Source organism: Scomber scombrus, chromosome 4 (assembly GCF_963691925.1).
Source record: "Scomber scombrus chromosome 4, fScoSco1.1, whole genome shotgun sequence".
NCBI lineage: Eukaryota > Metazoa > Chordata > Actinopteri > Scombriformes > Scombridae > Scomber > Scomber scombrus.
Genome location: NC_084973.1, coordinates 34359836 through 34378109, shown reverse-complemented (window position 1 = coordinate 34378109; position 18274 = coordinate 34359836). Strand labels below are relative to the sequence as shown.

The 18274-nt window shown below is 47.8% G+C and overlaps 1 protein-coding gene across 1 annotated transcript in view; it reads left to right on the top strand.

Annotated features, from left to right (window-relative positions):
- Positions 1 to 8792, top strand: part of LOC133978584 (disabled homolog 2-interacting protein-like) — a 20847-nt gene extending 12055 nt beyond the window's left edge. Inside the window, exons 7-22 of the mRNA XM_062416853.1 lie at positions 18 to 190; positions 1355 to 1626; positions 1834 to 2042; positions 2302 to 2446; positions 3302 to 3446; positions 3996 to 4232; positions 4418 to 4620; positions 4780 to 5005; positions 5109 to 5200; positions 5287 to 5775; positions 6075 to 6349; positions 6503 to 6616; positions 6711 to 6833; positions 8116 to 8195; positions 8307 to 8394; positions 8622 to 8792. Of these exons, the coding sequence (XP_062272837.1) occupies positions 18 to 190; positions 1355 to 1626; positions 1834 to 2042; positions 2302 to 2446; positions 3302 to 3446; positions 3996 to 4232; positions 4418 to 4620; positions 4780 to 5005; positions 5109 to 5200; positions 5287 to 5775; positions 6075 to 6349; positions 6503 to 6616; positions 6711 to 6833; positions 8116 to 8195; positions 8307 to 8394; positions 8622 to 8792 (3042 nt within the window). The remainder of the gene's footprint in view (positions 1 to 17; positions 191 to 1354; positions 1627 to 1833; positions 2043 to 2301; positions 2447 to 3301; positions 3447 to 3995; positions 4233 to 4417; positions 4621 to 4779; positions 5006 to 5108; positions 5201 to 5286; positions 5776 to 6074; positions 6350 to 6502; positions 6617 to 6710; positions 6834 to 8115; positions 8196 to 8306; positions 8395 to 8621) is intronic.
- Positions 8793 to 18274: the final 9482 nt, after the last annotated feature.

Here is an 18274-nt window from a genome sequence, read left to right as displayed (position 1 = left end):
GACCCTTGATCTCCTAGGTAACGACTTCGACAGGGACAAAGTGCTTCTCGTGTCGCTCGGCAGCAGAGAGAGATAAATGGATGGAGAACCTGCGGAGAGCCGTTCACCCCAACAAGGACAACAGCCGGCGTCTGGAGAACATCCTCACAGTGTGGGTGATCGAAGCCAAGGACCTGCCCGCCAAGAAACGGTCAGTACACCCGCTGCTACACCCGCTGCTACACCCACAGCTACACCTGCTGCTACACCCGCAGCTACACCCGCTGCTACACCCGCAGCTACACCCGCAGCTACACCCGCAGCTACACCCGCTGCTACACCTGCTGCTACACCTGCATGTAGCGGTGTTACATATGCATATAGAGGGAACTACACAGCACTCTAACTCTAACTACATGTAGAGGGGTGAATGAATGTCCCCTGTGGTGCAGTCTGAGGTCTATGCAGTATTAGGACCTGTTTTGTGGTAATCCAGGTGTGTCCGTGTGATTCTGTGTCGGTTGAACGGAGCAGCAGCACCTCGGCTTCTGACTGGAACCAACGTTGGCCCACAGCTCAGTCCCTTTTAAACCTGGGACTTATGAACAGAGTCTGGCTGGTTGTTCGCAGGTTAACTGGCAGCATGTTCACGCTGTGACCTCAGAGAGTTTAAACATATAACGAACACAAATATTCATACAGACGTGCTTTTAACTGGCGAGCATCAGTGCCGACCCCAGTCAGTCCGGCTCTGTTATGAGGGCTGAGCCTCCGGACCAGACTACGGGAGCTACTTGAAGCTAGGGTATGTAGTTTTGTAAAGCTAGCAAGAGAGCTAGCAAGATTTTAAAATATCACCTCCTCCTGTAGTTCTGCAGAGAAGTGTGCTGTTTTTTTCCGGCAACAGCGACAGGTGAAGACTGTGCACGTGCGAAGTAGGCAGAGAGAGAGGGGGGCGGATGCAGAACTAGACATGAAGGCACCTGATTGGTTTTTGCTTTTCGGTGTCACAGAGGTCTGATTGATCCGTTCCTTTTTCTAAAGTCATAATGTATTGATACCTCTGATAATAGAAGGACCATTTCACCCAGTATAACAAGAAGTGCCTCTGAACAACATAACATACCCTACCTTTAACAATCACACCTTTTGAGGTGGAAAACAATGAGGGCCTCATGACAGTAAGGACAAACACGGTGGAGCCAGTTAGCCTGTCGACAGAGAAGCACTGCAACACTTAGTTACTGCAGATACTTCTGTGTAGTGACTGTAGTATTTGTACTTCAGGTACTTCTGCGAGCTGTGTAGTGACTGTAGTATTTGTACTTCAGGTACTTCTGCGAGCTGTGTAGTGACTGTAGTATTTGTACTTCAGGTACTTCTGCGAGCTGTGTCTGGACGACAGTCTTTACGCTCGGACGTCGTGTAAACTGAAGACGGACAACATATTTTGGGGAGAGCGTTTCGACTTCAGCAGCCTGCCGTCCGTCGGCGCAGTGACGCTTCACCTCTACAAGGACACCGACAGAAAGAGGAAGAAGGACAAGAGCAGCTACGTCGGGTTGGTCAACATCCCCGTCGCCATGGTGACCGGCAGACAGCTGGTGGAGAAGTGGTACTCAGTGAGCACGCCCAGCACCAGCCGAGGTGAGTCAGCAGTTACACTTTTATTAAAATGGAAAATAAGAAACATTTGTGACTGAAGTCATCTTGTTACTGCAAGACGCATGTTAGAGGACAAGCAGCATAAAAATAATGTAAATACAATAGTTCAATTCATCCTCTGAGCTCTCATCAGTTTCTAATGACCCAAACTGTCTCCAGTCATCATGAACTGACCCAGTTGTGTTTCAGGTAAGTCTTCGGTTCCCACCGTGAGAATCAAAGCTCGCTATCAGAGCATCGTCATCCTGCCCATGGAGCAGTACAAAGAGTTCGCAGAGTACATCAGCTCCAACTACCTGCTGCTCTGCAACACGCTGGAAGCCTCCATCAGCCTGAGGGCCAAAGAAGAGCTCGCTGCTGCTCTGGTTCACATCCTGCACAGCACCGGCAAGGCCAAGGTAGCCCCGCCCACTGCACATAGGTCCCGCCCACTGTACATAGGCCACACTCACTGCACACATAGGCCACACCCATTGTATATAGGCCCCGCCCACATCACATAGGCCACACTCACCACACACAGAGACCACACCCACCACACATAGGCCCCGCCCACAGCACACAGGCCACACCCGCTGCACACATACATGCCACACCCACTGTATACATAGACTACACCCACCCGTCTAACAGGTGACCTTTGACCCTTGTGTGCAGGAATTCTTGACGGACCTGATGATGTCAGAGGTGGACCGTTGCCGAGACAACGACCAGCTGATCTTCAGGGAGAACACGTTGGCCACAAAGAGCATCGAAGGATACCTGAAGCTGATTGGACAGAAGTACCTGCAGGACGCTCTGGGTACACACACAGTACACAACTACACACACAGTACACACAATACACACACAATACACAACTACACACACTGTACACAACTACACACAATACACAACTACACACAGTACACACAATACACACACAATACACCACTACACACACAGTACACACAATACACACACAGTACACAACTACACACACACAGTACACAACTACACACAATACACAACTACACACGCAGTACACACAATACACACACAATACACAACTACACACACAGTACACAACTACACACACAGTACACAACTACACACACAGTACACACAGTTCACAACTACACACACCGTACACAACCACACACAGTACACAACTACACTCACAGTACACACAGTACACAACTACACACACACAGTACACAACTACACACAATACACAACTACACACGCAGTACACACAATACACACACAATACACAACTACACACACAGTACACAACTACACACACAGTACACACAGTTCACAACTACACACACAGTACACAACTACACACACAGTACACACAGTTCACAACTACACACACAGTACACAACCACACACAGTACACAACTACACTCACAGTACACACAGTACACAACCACACACAGTACACAACTACAATCACAGTACACACAGTACACAACTACGCACACAGTACACAACTACACACACTACACACACAGTACACATCATGAAGCTGTGACCTCAGAGTTTTGACCTGATGACTGAACAATAGTGTGTGTATGTGCCTGTGTGTGTGTGTTACTGTCTGTCTGTGTGTGTGTGTGTGTGTGTTTGTGTGTGTGTGTGTGTGTTACTGTGTGTGCGTGTGTGTGTGTAGGTGAGTTCATTAAAGCTCTGTACGAATCAGACGAGAACTGTGAGGTGGATCCGTCCCGCTGTGCGACCTCTGACCTTGCAGAGCACCAAGCTAACCTGAGGATGTGCTGTGAACTCGCTTTCTGCAAGATCCTCGATTCATACAGGTACACACACACACACATACACACACACACAGACACACACACACACACACACATACACACAGACATACACACACATACACATACACACACACACACACATACACACACACACAGACACACACACACACACACACATACACACAGACATACACACACATACACATACACACACACACACACACACAGACACACACAGACTCCTTCTTGTCCCTTCAGTTGTTCTCTTCTTTAAGAACAACTCTGAGCCACTTGTACGCTGCCTATAAAAAGTTTCACCCAAAGTAATAATAATATAAAATAAGTGGTTGTATAAATATTCACCACATTTAAATCAGTGTTTAGTAGATGTGCCTTTGAGTCTGTTTAGATAGATCCGCACCTTTACTCAGTCTGAGGTACTAGTACTTTACTGTAGTACAGTCTGAGGTACTTGTACTTTACTGTAGTACAGTTTGAGGTACTTGGATTTTGAAAAGTACTCGATGAATAAAGTCTCATTATTATTACGTCTTCCATCACTGCTGAACTCTGTGTCATGTTTGTCTCCAGGGTGTTTCCACGGGAACTGAAGGAAGTGTTTGCATCATGGCGACAGGAGTGCGGTAACCGGGGGCGACCAGACATCAGTGAGCGTCTCATCAGCGCCTCGTTGTTCCTGCGTTTCCTGTGTCCGGCTGTGATGTCACCGTCTCTGTTCGACCTGATGCAGGAATACCCCGACGAGCGCACGGCGCGAACTTTGACCCTCATCGCTAAAGTCATCCAGAACCTCGCCAACTTCAGCAAGTGAGTCTGTCAATCAAACAGGCAGCCAATCACAGTCTGCCACAGTTGGATCATAGTGAATAGTGGAGGTGCTGGAGGGCTGTGAGGCACTGCTGACACTCAGTACCTGTGTGCTCACCTGTAGCCGTACCTGTGTGCTCACCTGTAGCCGTACCTGTGTGCTCACCTGTTACCTGTTCTTGCAGGTTCGGCACTAAAGAGGAGTACATGCTGTTCATGAATGACTTCGTGGAGCGGCAGTGGAGCAGTATGCAGCGTTTCCTGCAGGAGATTTCCAACCCGGACGGACTGAATCACACCGCCGGCTTCGACGGATACATCGACCTCGGCCGAGAGCTGTCCAGCCTGCACACCCTGCTGACTGAACTAGACCAGGTAACACACCTGACCAGTATCACACCTGACCAGTATCACACCTGACCAGTATCACACCTGACCAGTAAAACACCTGACCAGTAACACACCTGACCAGTAACACACCTGACCAGTTACACACCTGACCAGTAACACACCTGACCAGTAACACACCTCCACCGGTCTGTCCTTCCTCAGTCCAGCCTGGCGAAGCTCGGCCCTCTTCCTCGGATCCTCAGAGACGTGTCGGCGGCGTTGGCCAACCCGGGCGGCGTGGTGAATTCGGGGGGCGTGTGTGTGTCGTCTCCGGAGCCTCAACGTGTGGTGTCTCCGCCTCCTCTGTCTCCGCCCCTCTCTCCTCCTCTGGCGGCCTGCAATCCCTCCATCGGCCTGCAGGGCGGCGTCGGACTGGACGGAGGGTCAGCAGATGAAATGTGGCTGATAGTGTTTCAGTTACAGATGTGTAATTCTTCTTTAAAGTAATGTTTGTGTGTGTGTGTGTGTGTGTGTTTGTGTGTGTAGTTTGGTAGACTTCACCAGGCTTCCGTCTCCGACTCCAGAGAACAAAGATTTGTTTTTTGTCACTAAAGGATCGAGTCTGCAGCCGGCGTCAGGTGACCGTTGACCTTTGACCTTTATCCATGCTGTTGTGTAAGCCCTGAGCTCAGTGTTGTGACCTTTGACCTTTGCTGTGCTGCAGGCCGACAGGGCTCTCCGGCGCCGAGCTCTTCGTACTCGGAGCCCAATGAGAACGAGGCGGGCTTTGAACTGACCAATGGGGGCCGGCGTGAGGGAGCGGAGCTGACCAATGAGAGCCGCAGCCTGTCTCTGGTGGACCTGCAGGACTCCTCCCCTAGCGACGGCCTGGACGACAGCCAATGGCAGCGCAGGACGGGGCTGCTCCCCCTGTCCTTCCAGAACCCCGTGTATCACATGACCACCACGTCACCACGGCAACCGCAGCAGCAGGCCGACGCCACGCCCTCCGACGGTTCGGTGGGGTCGCAGGGGGTCGCAGAGGACAGAAACGCCATGGCAACCAAACCGGCATTTCTGACCCAGATGTCTGTGGGTCTGAGCGGGCCTGAGAGGGGGGGGGAGCGGGGGGAGAGAATGTCGGCCATGTCGAGCAGCAGCAGTGGAGAGGAATACTCCCGCCGAGCGCTGTCACTCACTGACACGCTCACAGGTACACGCCCACTTTACACTGAGCTGCTGACAGTTACTGAAGCCTTTAACATTCACTCTGACCTGAAACATGATTCAGTTACTAGAAACACAACAACAGCTAAACAGACACAAACATTCATTCTATCTTCCTGTCTGTGTGAGGTAAAGTATGGGTGTGATACATACATGATATATAAAGCAACCTGAGACCATAGACTAAGTCTAACACTAATGTGTGTGTGTGTGTGTGTATGACACGTTTAATCTAATTGGCCCTAATGTTTGATGATGTCAGTTTGCTCTTGCTCCGCCCCTCAGGTAGCTCCGCCCCCCCTCGTCAGACGTCATCAGGTCCTCAGAGACGCATTGACCAGCCCCCTCCCCCCTCCTCCGCTCCGCCGGGCCCGCCTCGCGGCCGGACACCTCCCAGCATGCTCAGCGGCGCCGGAGGCTCCGCCTACCCTCCTCGCCCCGCCTCCGGCAGCATGATGTCATCGAGTCCCGATTGGCCGAGCAGCGGCCAGTCACGGCTCAGACAGACATCGTCGTCGTCCAAAGGAGACAGTCCCGAAAAACAACGATCCGCTACCAAGGTAACCGGTCTGTTACCATGACAACCTGCCTGGCACTGATGGGATTACTGTTGTCATGGAAACAACAGGCTAAGGCTTGGTGGAGTCTAATTTCTGGTTCAGATGGTTACTATAGCAACACATCAGCATGTTTATGTGTGTGTGTGTGTTCAGGCTCCGTCTCCCTGTGCGTTGGACCGTACGGCCGCCTGGCTGCTCAACATGAACTCTGCTTCGTCCTACGGAGAGGCGGAGGACGATCGCCATGACGACACGCTCATCGATAAGGTAACAGCCCTGACCCAGCATGCTTTGTGAGCAGGCGTACAGGTGTGTTTAAGTGTAATCACCTGAAGTCTCCTGTGTGTGTGTGTGTGTGTAGTATCAGCAGGAGATTGCATTGCTGCAGGAGAAGTTACGAGTTGCAGCGCTGCGGCAGGAGGAATGTGAAGCTCACCTGCTGGTCCAGGATCAGCAGAACCAGCGCATGCTGCAGGAGTACCAGGTGAGTCACACCTGAGATATCTGCATGTCTTCTTCTGCTGTTCTCTGTTATTTACATCCTGTTCGTCACCTGATCGTGGTCGAGTGGTTTGAGGAGCTGGAAGCAGCTCCTGGTAGGGTCTCCCAAGGCAAACTGGTCCCAGGTGAGGTTCCAGACTAAGAACTATTCACAGAATCCGAATGAAGCAACAAGAAAGGGAACTTAGAACCTCCCAAGCAAGAGGAAGACCAGGTTACCCTCCTGGAGCCAGGCCTGGGAGGGGAGCTTGCTGGTGAGTGTCTGGTGGCTGGACCCTCCACCACCTGCAGGGATAATGTCTGGGGGTCAGGTGTGATGGGTAGAGGTGTCGTAGGTTAGCTCTAGGGACGTGGAACGTCACCTGGCTGGTGGGGAAGGAGCTGGAGCTGGTGTGGGAGGTGGAGTGGTACCAGCTAGATATAGTTAGTGAACTCTACACATAGCAGCGGCTCTGAAACCAAACTCCTGGAGAGGAGCCGGACACGGTTCTGGAGTCAGCAGGGTGAGAGGAGCTGGCCTCCTTGTGACTTGGTGTTTTTGGGAGGAAGACTCTGACTGGTGTCTGTGTGTCTGCAGTGAACAGCAGGTCAGAGTACCCGGCCTTCTTGGACTCTCCATCAGGGCTGTCCCTGGTCTCTGATCCTGTTTGTGTGCTAGCCATGGATCATGGATTTTTTAAAGATTTATTTCAGGCACAGACACGTTTATTTGACAGTTGACAGACAGGAAATAATGGGATGGGAGGGGGGGGGTGTGACATGCAGCAATGGTCCTCTGGCCGGGACTCGAACCGGGGTCGGCTGCGTACGTGGCATGTGCTCTTAACCACTGGACCACCTGTGTGCCCGGGGGGGGTTGGTGTTGTACCGGACCGTCCTGGTGGAGAAAGAGCTGAGCCTGAAGGTGAAGCTCTCAGTGTAGCAGTCAGTCTACGTCCCAACCCTCACCTCTGCTCACCATCTTTGGGTAGTGACCCAAACAATGAGATGCTGGATCCAAGCAGAGAGGGTCTGGGCTCTTAGAGATCGGGTCAGGAGTTCAGACATCTGGGGGAGGCTAGGAGTAGAGCTGCTGCTCCTTCACATGGAGCCAGCTGAGGTGGTTTGGGCTCCTGGTCAGGATCCTCCTGGACGCCCCCCTTTAGAGGAGGTCCAGGTCCAACTGGGAGGAGACACACTGGAGGGATTACATATCTCTGCTGGTCTGGGAACAGCTTGGGCTCTGAGGTGTTCCAGCATTAACGTTCCCTCCGCTGTGACTTCAGGTTCGGTTGGAGGACACAGAGAGCCGACTGAGGAGGCTGCAGGACGATAAAGACCTCCAGATGAACAGCATCATCAGCAGGTGAGCACACCTGTGTGTGTGTGTGTGTGTGTCTGTGTCTTTGTGTGTGTGTGTGTGTGTGTATGTGTGTGTGTGTGTGTGTGTGTATATTCACCTGTCTCACCTGTGCAGGTTGATGGCTGTAGAGGAGGAGCTGAAGAAGGATCACTCTGACATGCAGGCTGTGGTCGACTCAAAACAGAAGATCATAGAGGCTCAGGTCTGTTTACCTGTCTGTCTCTCACCTGTCTGTCCGTCTACCTGTCTGTCTCTCACCTGTCTGTCTCTCTACCTGTCTGTCTCTCACCTGTCTGTCTCTCTACCTGTCTGTCTGTCTACCTGTCTGTGTCTCACCTGTCTGTCTCTCTACCTGTCTGTCTCTCACCTGTCAATCTCTCTACCTGTCTGTCTCTCACCTGTCTGTCTCTCTACCTGTCTGTCTCTCAGGAGAAGAGGATAGTGAGTCTCGATGCTGCTAACAGTCGTCTGATGGCGGCGCTGACTCAGCTGAAGGAACGGTACGCGGTGACATCACAGAGGAACGGCTTGTCGCCTAGCAACACGTCATCGCTGCAGATCACCGAGAACGGAGAATTTCGTAACTCCGGCAACTGCTGAGCGACCGGCCGCCGCGGTCTGATTGGCTGGGATTCACAGGAAGGGGGAGGGGCAGCCGTAGTTACCACAGACCTGTCAATCAAACATCACTTCCCTCCGAGGACGCTCTGACCTCTGACCCTTGTTGCTAGGTTACTCCTCAGTCTCGTTTCTTTGTTTTGCATGTTTCCTCTTTCAAGTGTGACATCACTTCCTGTCTGTGGTCCTGGATCGTCCCCTGCTGGTCTGTTTGTTTTTGATGATGTCATTATTTAACGAGGCGCTGTGACATCATGATTGACAGCTGTGACGGCGGGGGGGGTCTGGCTCCGAATGATGTCACATAGCAAGATGGCCGCTCCCAGGAAGCAGATATTTTGGTTTCACTCGAAAGGAAGTGGAGACGCGTCGTCCGAAACTTTCAATTCAAGAGTCGTTGATTTCTAGTTTAAATCTTTGTTTACCGTAACTTAAAGGAACAGTGTTAGCCTAGCTTAGCACAAACACTGGAAGCAGAGGGAAAGTGTTAGCCTAGCTTAGCACAAACACTGGAAGCAGAGGGAAAGTGTTAGCCTAGCTTAGTATAAACACTGGAAGCAGAGGGAGAGTGTTAGCCTAGCCTGTGAATTGAGTTTGGGGGAGGGGGGGGGGGGGGGGGGCGTTATTTATGTCAGAGCGGGATTTCCTTCTTAGATCAGTGGTTCCCAACCTGTGGTGCTGGGACCCCAAAAGTGGTCACTGGGTGAATAAAAGGGGCCGCGAGATGAAAAGACATAAAACATGTTTTAAACACAAAATTATAATTGTTCTTCAAACTTTCTTGTAGTTTTTTGCTTTGTTATTGTTGGTTTCTGTATTTGATCTCCTCCATAAAACAAAGTCAGCTTCAAGATCAGTCGATTAATCAATAAATCAGTCGATTAGTTGACAGATCAGCGACTGTTTTCATTATTTAAGTCGTTTTTTTTTCAGCAGCTCTGTGATGTGATGATAAATTAATATTTTTGGAGGTTTTCAGACACAAACACTCTTGTCTTTAACGGATATTTTTCACTATTTTGGGACATGATGATGAACAGATGAACCCAGATAGTTAACTGGTGGATGATGCAACACCTGACGAGGTGTCACAGCCTGTTTTATTTCAAGGGGTCAAAGGTCAGACATGCTGGGAACCACTGCGTCATACGACAGGTGCAGACAGGTGTAGACAGGTACAAACAGGTGTAGACAGGTACAGACAGGTGTAGACAGGTGTAGACAGGTACAGACAGGTGTAGACAGGTGTAGACAGGTACAAACAGGTGTAGACAGGTACAAACAGGTGTAGACAGGTGTAGACAGGTGTAGACAGGTACAAACAGGTGTAGACAGGTGTAGACAGGTACAAACAGGTGTAGACAGGTACAAACAGGTGTAGACAGGTGTAGACAGGTGTAGACAGGTACAAACAGGTGTAGACAGGTGTAGACAGGTGCAGACGATGTGTGATCGGTGAGTTAAACGTTAGTTTGTGTTGTTTCAGAAAACCTTATTGATTTTTGTGATGAACAGTTTGTGAACACAGACACACACACACATGTCTGTCCTTCTGTCTTTGTGAGGACCGTCATTTACATCATGAACTCTGACCTGAAGTCACATGACCATCATGATCACATGATAAAACACTGGAGCAGTAATCAGCTGATTTCCTTCCCACTGTGTATAAATTATTAATGATCAGTTTAAAGTTAATCATTTCTACATATTGACGTTTGACTTCTTCATATTTGACAGCTGAGGTGCGTCATCAGTCGAGGTCCTCACAAAGACAGACGTACAAGAACACACACACACACACACACTCAGACTCTATCAGATTAAACTGGACTGTGTTCATGTGACTTTCTGTCTGTCCTTCTGTATTTATGAGCTTTTCATTCTGTTATTTATCGACATCAGTATTTATAAAGATGCTCCAATAAAGTATTACACTATTAACACTGAGTCTTAAATCTGTAATATTTCCACTAAAAGAAGTTTTAACATGAAGGAAAATTTCAGGTTCTGAACTTTTTCTAGATCAGAAATCAGATTTAAGCTCATTAAACGTCTTTGCGGGTCGCGGGGGCAGCAGCCTAAGCACGGAAACCCAGACTTCCCTCTCCCCAGCCACTTCGTTGACTGCTAAGGCTGCTGCCCCCACGACCCGACCCCGGATAAAGCGGCAAGAAGATGGATGGATAAACGTCTTTGTACAAACACATTTCCTCCAGGTGTGTTTCTTCACTGAAGCGATCAGACGACGCTCAGCTGGATTTGATCGACTGATCAGAGATTCAATCAATAATATGATTATAAACATGCTGAGTCTGCAGTTTCCAGCAGGTCACTGAACAGAAGTCCGGTTGTTATTCTGAGTTTGTTTAATTCATCCGAGGATGCCATTAATGCAGCCGCTCCACTGACTGACTGCTGTCTTCTACTGATCAACCTTCACCGGGTGTTTTAACCCCTAACCGGCCAAATCACTGCCTATCAGCTCCAGCCCTGCTCCTCCTTTTTATCCCAGAGCAAAGAAGGGCCTCTTTCTGCTGCCTCCCCAATCCTGCACACGACTGTTTTTAACCCATTGTCTGATAAACCCAGAGCAGTGAGCACTGTGCATGCAGACTGTGCCCTGAACCCTCTGCACCCCCTTCAACAGGAAACAGCCATCCTTTCTCTCTGCACTCCAGGACGAGGTCTTGGTACTTCAGGCTCTTCCTCCTCTGCTCTGACCAGATGACGATGTCAGGCCTCAGCAATGTTTGGACGATTATGGGAAAATTCAACCTCCTTCCCACGTCTGCTCTCACCTCCCACACTTGCACCTTCTGGAGGATTTTGTCTCTGGTCCTCTTTGCAGTAGATGGTCGGGATAAACTGCAAAGATGTTGCTTGGGGCCTGGTTGTTGTGGTCTTTTCTTGCACTGCTCCAAGAACTGTGAGCCCCTTATCGTACCACCACCTGTACCTCCGCTGGGTGAGAGCCGTGTGGCATCTGGTCAGGATACGGTCAGGTGGGCCTTTCTTTCCACATAGATTGTAAAGTGGGTCCTCTCTCAGGCCCCACCTTGCTCAATTGGTGATGTGAGATTGTCTTACGCTGACTGCAAGAAGAAGGATGGAACGACTCCAGCCTCCAGAGTTCGGCCCCATTTGATCCAGCTTCCCTGAGTTGCTAGTTTCACATCCTTTGCCTTCATCGCTTCTTCATTAGCTACCGGTACTCTGTCTGGACCATTTCCCTTCCCTCCTCTGCAGTTGCCCCTTTGATGGAAAGGGGAGGTTCCCAGGCCCTGCCGATCTGTGCACAGGTTCCTGATGATGTCTTCCAACCTCAGTGAGCCTTCAGCCTGCCTCACTGCTGCATCCACTGCCCACTTGTAGTCTGTCCTGGTTGTTAGCTTGCACTTTGCAACCCTGAACTCTTTCACCACAGATGAGAATGGGAGCTGGATCTGGTCTGATGTGATGTACAGCCCCCCAGCTGTGAGGCTAGGAGGGACTTATTGACTCTCCTCTCCACCCCTCCATAGTCTTTGGCATTTCATAGACTGTTAGGAGCTACATCAGTGCCGGTAAATCCAGGACTTGGACTTGCCAGGTAACTTTTTCTATTGATCTTCCTCAGATATCCATCTGCCTGTTATTCTTGTCACTGCTGGTGTCATCAGGCACTTTCCCAGGTATTTTATGGGGTTCTCCTTGATGTTTGGGATAACTTCTCCTTGGACTTCAGTCACCTTCCCCCTCCTGATCATAATTCTTCTTGACTTCTTGGACTTGAAGACCATCCTTGTCCATGATGCCAGCTCTCCAGAGTCTTCAGGATCCAATTTGCCTACACATGTGATGTGGTTGTTATGGTGAGGTCATCCACAAATCCTCTTATTGGGGGTTTCCTGCCTCCAGCAGAAGGCTCTGGTCCCCTGGCCCCCACTGTTGATGCCGTGATAATGGGAGACTGCATCCCGTTAGAATCCCCTTTTCTAAGTCCTGCCACATGGAGGTGTACTTAGCAGTCCTGAATTGCAGCTTGGATGATCTCAGATAGCTGCTGGTCATCCGCCTGATGTTATTTGGGATATTGGAGTCCAATCCAATCCAACTTTATTTGTTAAGCACTTTAAAACAACCAAAGTTGACCGACGTGCTGTACAGAAGAATACATAAGAGACATAACAGCTCACATGAGGCCCAAAATTACATATAAAATACAAAAATAAATTAAAAGACATAAAACATGAGTAAAAATAATAATAGCCACGCAATAAAAAGCAATGAAAATAAGAAATGAAATAGTAGTAGATAAAGTCTTACTAGGTGTCAAAGGCCAAGGAGAAGAGACGGGTTTTAAGAAGTGATTTAAAAACAGAGAAGAGGCCTGTTTAACGTGCTGAGGCAGATTGTTCCATCATCGTTCCCCTCTGAGTCCTCCAAAGCCTTGTCCATGAGGTTGTGGAGTATTGTGCCATATGCATGGGCTAGGTCTAGCCAGACTACTGTTAGGTTGCCCTTGTTCCTATGTATCAGCCGGCTCAGTATGGTGGTTCGTTCCTGGCACCCAGAGAACCCTGGGACCCCGCTCTTCTGGACTGATGTCTATGCAGCCATTCTCCGTCATGCAGGCTGTAATCCGTCTCACCAAGACTGAGAACATCTGGGTCTTCACACATACAAGAGAGATGTTTCTAAACTGGACTCCCTTCTCCTTCAGCACAAAGCTTCCACAGCCTACGTAGTGATAGTGAGCATTTCTTCTAGACTTTATAGGACAGGCAACTTGGGGGGGGGGGGTAACAACAGCAAGACTTGTATTGTTGTTGAATGTTCAGTTAATATAAACAATGGACAGATAAATAGCAGTTAGGTAGCTGGTTGCTAACGTTAGCAATTTATTATTATTATTATTATTATTATGTCCCGAGCAGCGATTCAGCGATGCAGAGGCTCTGATTATTTCCAAACCAACTTTAATATTTGATGTATTCAAAGACATTCTGAGGTGTTTTGGTTTTAGTGAAACTGGTTTGAAGTCAGTCCTCTAACTAACTAATGTTCTCCAGACTTCCAACAGGAAGTCATTTTACATTCACAGACGTCATACTTTAACAAATTCCTCCTGAAGAATTAACCAGAGCCGCTTCAGCCCCTCCAAAGGGTCAGCAGGTAAATGTGAGGGCTGGTGAGATGATTAATGGGAAAGAAGAACAAACTAAGTTCTGATACTGTAGCTGACGCTCATAATAATGTTCTATGGGTTGCCATGACAACACAGGAAGTCAGTGTGTCATTTATATGTTGATATCTGATTTCTTTTTATTATTATTTTATATGTGTATATATAAATATATATATGCTTATATACTTTATGGTCATGGTTTCTGCCAAACCTTTGTTTTGTAGGGAATGTTTTGTGCGCAACCACTTCCTGTCGGGGTTACGTGTGATGAATGTTGTGAGCGGGAATTAGAGTTAGAAAGAGAGACGAGAGAGGATGATGGTGCGGCGGACCTTTTTTCGATGTTCAACTTATCTACTGCTGGTTTGCAAGGCGCACACGGTAGAATAATTATTTTGGTTAATTTTGTTGGGCATTTGTGTCAAAGAAATGTATGACTGAGATTGATGTATGTGATTGCTGAAATGTTTTTTGTTTGTTTCTAGTTTTCACGGTGTTTCATCACTGAAGGTGAATAAAAGTGATTGTGGACATCAGTAAGAAGCGTGGTTCTTAACCGGAGTAGATACAGTGAAAACGTGTCCTAATCCATCCGGAGGTTTCAGCGTGCAACGGTGCTTTCATCCTGCAGCGAGCTACAGGCTTCGGCGTGCAACGTTGCTTCTCATCCTGTAAAGAGCTACAGGCTTCGGCGTGCAACGTTGCTTCTCATCCTGCAGCGAGCTACAGGTTTCAGCGTGCATTACCTGGAGCCTTTTCAGGCTACAACGTAAGTCCTCAGGTTAGACTGTGCAACTTGCTGTACCTCAGGAGGTTGATGGATAGAACATATGCCAAAGATTAATCATAACAAACAAGAAATTAAAGGGACTCAGAAATTCAAAAAGTGTGTAAAGATATCAATTGAATGTTCTGATAATAACTGCTATCATTTTGCTGTTTTTTGTTTGCAAGTCTGAAACGTGAATCTATATTGTATATTACAGAGGCTGAGACTGTTTAAAATTTATTTGGTTTCTATAAGCCTATAAGCTAAGCTCAGGTGCTAACTAAGTGTTAAGAGTGTTATTCTTGTGCTGTTTTGGTTATTTACTACCAACTACAACTGTTATATCCTTGTAACTTATCTTACTCACCCTGCCTTCTCCATATAATAATTCTTGAAGTTTAAAAATGTCTCAAAGTGGTGATAGACAGTCTGATGATATGCTGCAAGTGCAAGATGAAGGAAAGAGTGAAGCATCTGAGAAATCTGAGATAAAAATGAGAAAATCCTCTCGTGAAAGAATATTAACACCTAAAATGCAGGAACTGAAAGAGCAAGAGTTAATTCAAAAGGAGAAGAAGTTTAAAGCAACATATGAGAAGTGGAAAAACAATGTAAGAGACATTCGTACAAGGTTAAAGCAAGTGTGCTCTGAGGGTGACATGTATAACATGATGGATGAAGCTGAGAAGCTAGAGTCCGAGTTAAAGGAGATATATGACAGTATTCGACTCCAAACAGCACCAAGTCAAGAAATTCGGAGAAAAGTAGATGCATGCTCAGCTGTGACAGCAGACTTACTGCAATTGATGAGAGTGCGTCTAACGGAAGATGGAGGTGAATTTGATGCTGTGGCAGAAAGATCAAGGTTACGCATGCTACTCGATAATGAATATGCTAGATCCATATATGGATCTGCAGCCTCCAGAATTACTGCACCCAGTTGTCACCATTCTGGCCACCTCTCAGAGTCACCTAGCATTACAGCTAAGAGGGCTGAGATGACTGCTCTGTTGGCTGCAAAGAAAGCTGAAATTGATATGGAAGGGGCCATTGAAGCTCAACGTCAGCAGTTGAAAAAACTCGAAAATCAGAGAGACATTGAAGTCATTAAGGCAAGGTTAAATGTTTACACAGAAGAAGAAATAAAAGAAAGGGATGGGACATGCAGTTCTGTACGCAGCAAAGTGAATGATGCAAACCCACCCACTCACTACATCCCAGATCAAGAACTGCAAACTGTGCAAAATGAGACAACCTTGGTCCAGACATTACAAGAGTCATTAGCTCTTACTCGCCTTCCAACTCCAGAACCCACTGTATTCTCAGGTGATCCTTTGAAGTTTACAGAATGGAGCACAAGCTTTAAAGCTCTTATAGAGAGGCGGTGCTCTAACCCTGCAGATAGACTGTTCTACTTACAAAAGTACATAGCAGGGGAGGCAAAATCTTCTCTTGAAGGCAGTTTCTATAGGAAGGATGAAGAAGCCTATCAACAGGCATGGGAAAGATTGAATGCCAGATATGGTCATTCCTTTGTAGTACAACGGGCATTCAGAGAGAAGCTCAATAGTTGGCCAAAGATTGGTGGAAAAGAGTACGTCAAGCTGAGAGAATTCAGTGATTTCCTCCAAACATGTAGTAATGCTATGCCTCATATAAAGGGTCTACAGGTTCTGAATGACTGTGAGGAGAACCAGAAAATGCTTGTTAAACTTCCTGAATGGGTGACATCCAGGTGGAACCGTCACGTCACAGAACAGCTGGATCGAGGTAATGACTATCCAAGCTTTCATAACTTTGCGTCATTCATCTCTAAAGAGGCACGCATAGCATGCAATCCAGTGTCATCCTTACATGCTTTAAGGCACTCTACTGAGATACCAGTGAGAGAGATGAAGCGCTCAAAAGCAAACACATTTGCCACAAATTTGAAAGCCCCAGTTCCATCGAGCTCCACAGCCAAATTTGACCCTGATGAAATCAAGTCAAGAGATGTTGAGAAAACAAAGAAATGGAGCACACCATTACAAAACTCAAACACAGGCAAGTGTATCTGCTGTGGAGAAAACCATTCCATACATAAATGCAAGAGGCTAATGGAAATGTCTGCAGAGGAAAAGAAAAAATGCATACATGAAAATAAGCTGTGTTTTGCATGTCTGAGAAGGGGTCACAACTCTAGGGACTGTAGAAACAGAGCCATGTGTGGCATATGCAGAAAGAGTCATCCAACTGCATTACATGAAAATCGTTCTCCAACAGAGACACCATCAACACAAAGTACAGTTGATGAAAATACATCCTCACTATCCTGCTGTGTGAATGGAAGTGAAGGTGGAAGTACATCAATGATTGTGCCAGTGTGGATCTCAGCACCTAACGCTCCTGATACAGAGACCCTAGCATATGCCCTACTGGACACACAAAGCAGCCACACATTTGTCGATCAGCAGGTGTGTGAAAAGCTCCAGGCCGCAATGGAACCAGTTAAGCTCAAGCTCTCCACGATGATGGGGAAAGACTCAGTGGTGAAAAGTCAAAGAGTATGTGGTCTTAAAGTCAGAGGATTCTCCTCAAACATTTCCATTGACTTGCCTCCAGCCTATACGAGGGACTTCATTCCTCTTGACCGCGCACATATTCCCACCTGTCACACAGCCAATACATGGAAGCACCTTGTCGACATAACCCAGGAGATACACCCACTGATGGACTGTGGTGTCGGATTATTGATTGGCTATGACTGCTCCAGAGCTCTAATTCCAAGAAAGGTCATCACTGGAGGCGACCATGAGCCTTATGCTGTTAAAACAGACCTTGGTTGGAGCATTGTGGGAAGCGCATCACAACGTTTGAATGCTAAAAACGTGACTGGGCTTTGTCATCGGGTATCTGTCAGAGAGTTACCACCTATAACACCATCAGCTGTCATTAAGGCCCTTGAGTCCGATTTTGCAGACACAAAACCAGGTGACAAAAGCATATCTCAAGAAGACATTTGCTTCCTGCAGATCTTAAAAGGAGGAGTCCAGCAAAATGAGCATGGTCACCTTGAGATGCCTCTTCCTTTCAAAGCACGTCCTCACCTCCCAGACAATAAGACGCTGGCTTTGGCCCGGTTGAAGCAACTTAAAAGGAAGCTGGACAGAGATCCCAAGTTCAAAAATGACTATGTAAGGTTCATGGAAGGCGTTTTCAAAGATGGTGATGCAGAGAAAGTAGACACCCAACCAGAGCGGGGGAAACTCTGGTATATCCCTCATCAAGGGGTGTACCACCCCAGGAAACCAGACAAAATCAGGGTGGTTTTTGACTGCTCTGCAAAGTACGAAGGCACCTCATTAAATGACCATCTGTTAACAGGACCCGACCTTACAAATGGTCTCACAGCTGTACTGTGCCGTTTCCGTAAACATCCTGTTGCAATCATGTGTGATGTGGAGAAAATGTTCCACAGGTTTCATGTCAACAAAGAACACAGAGATTATTTGCGGTTTCTCTGGTGGGAAAACGGGGACACCAACT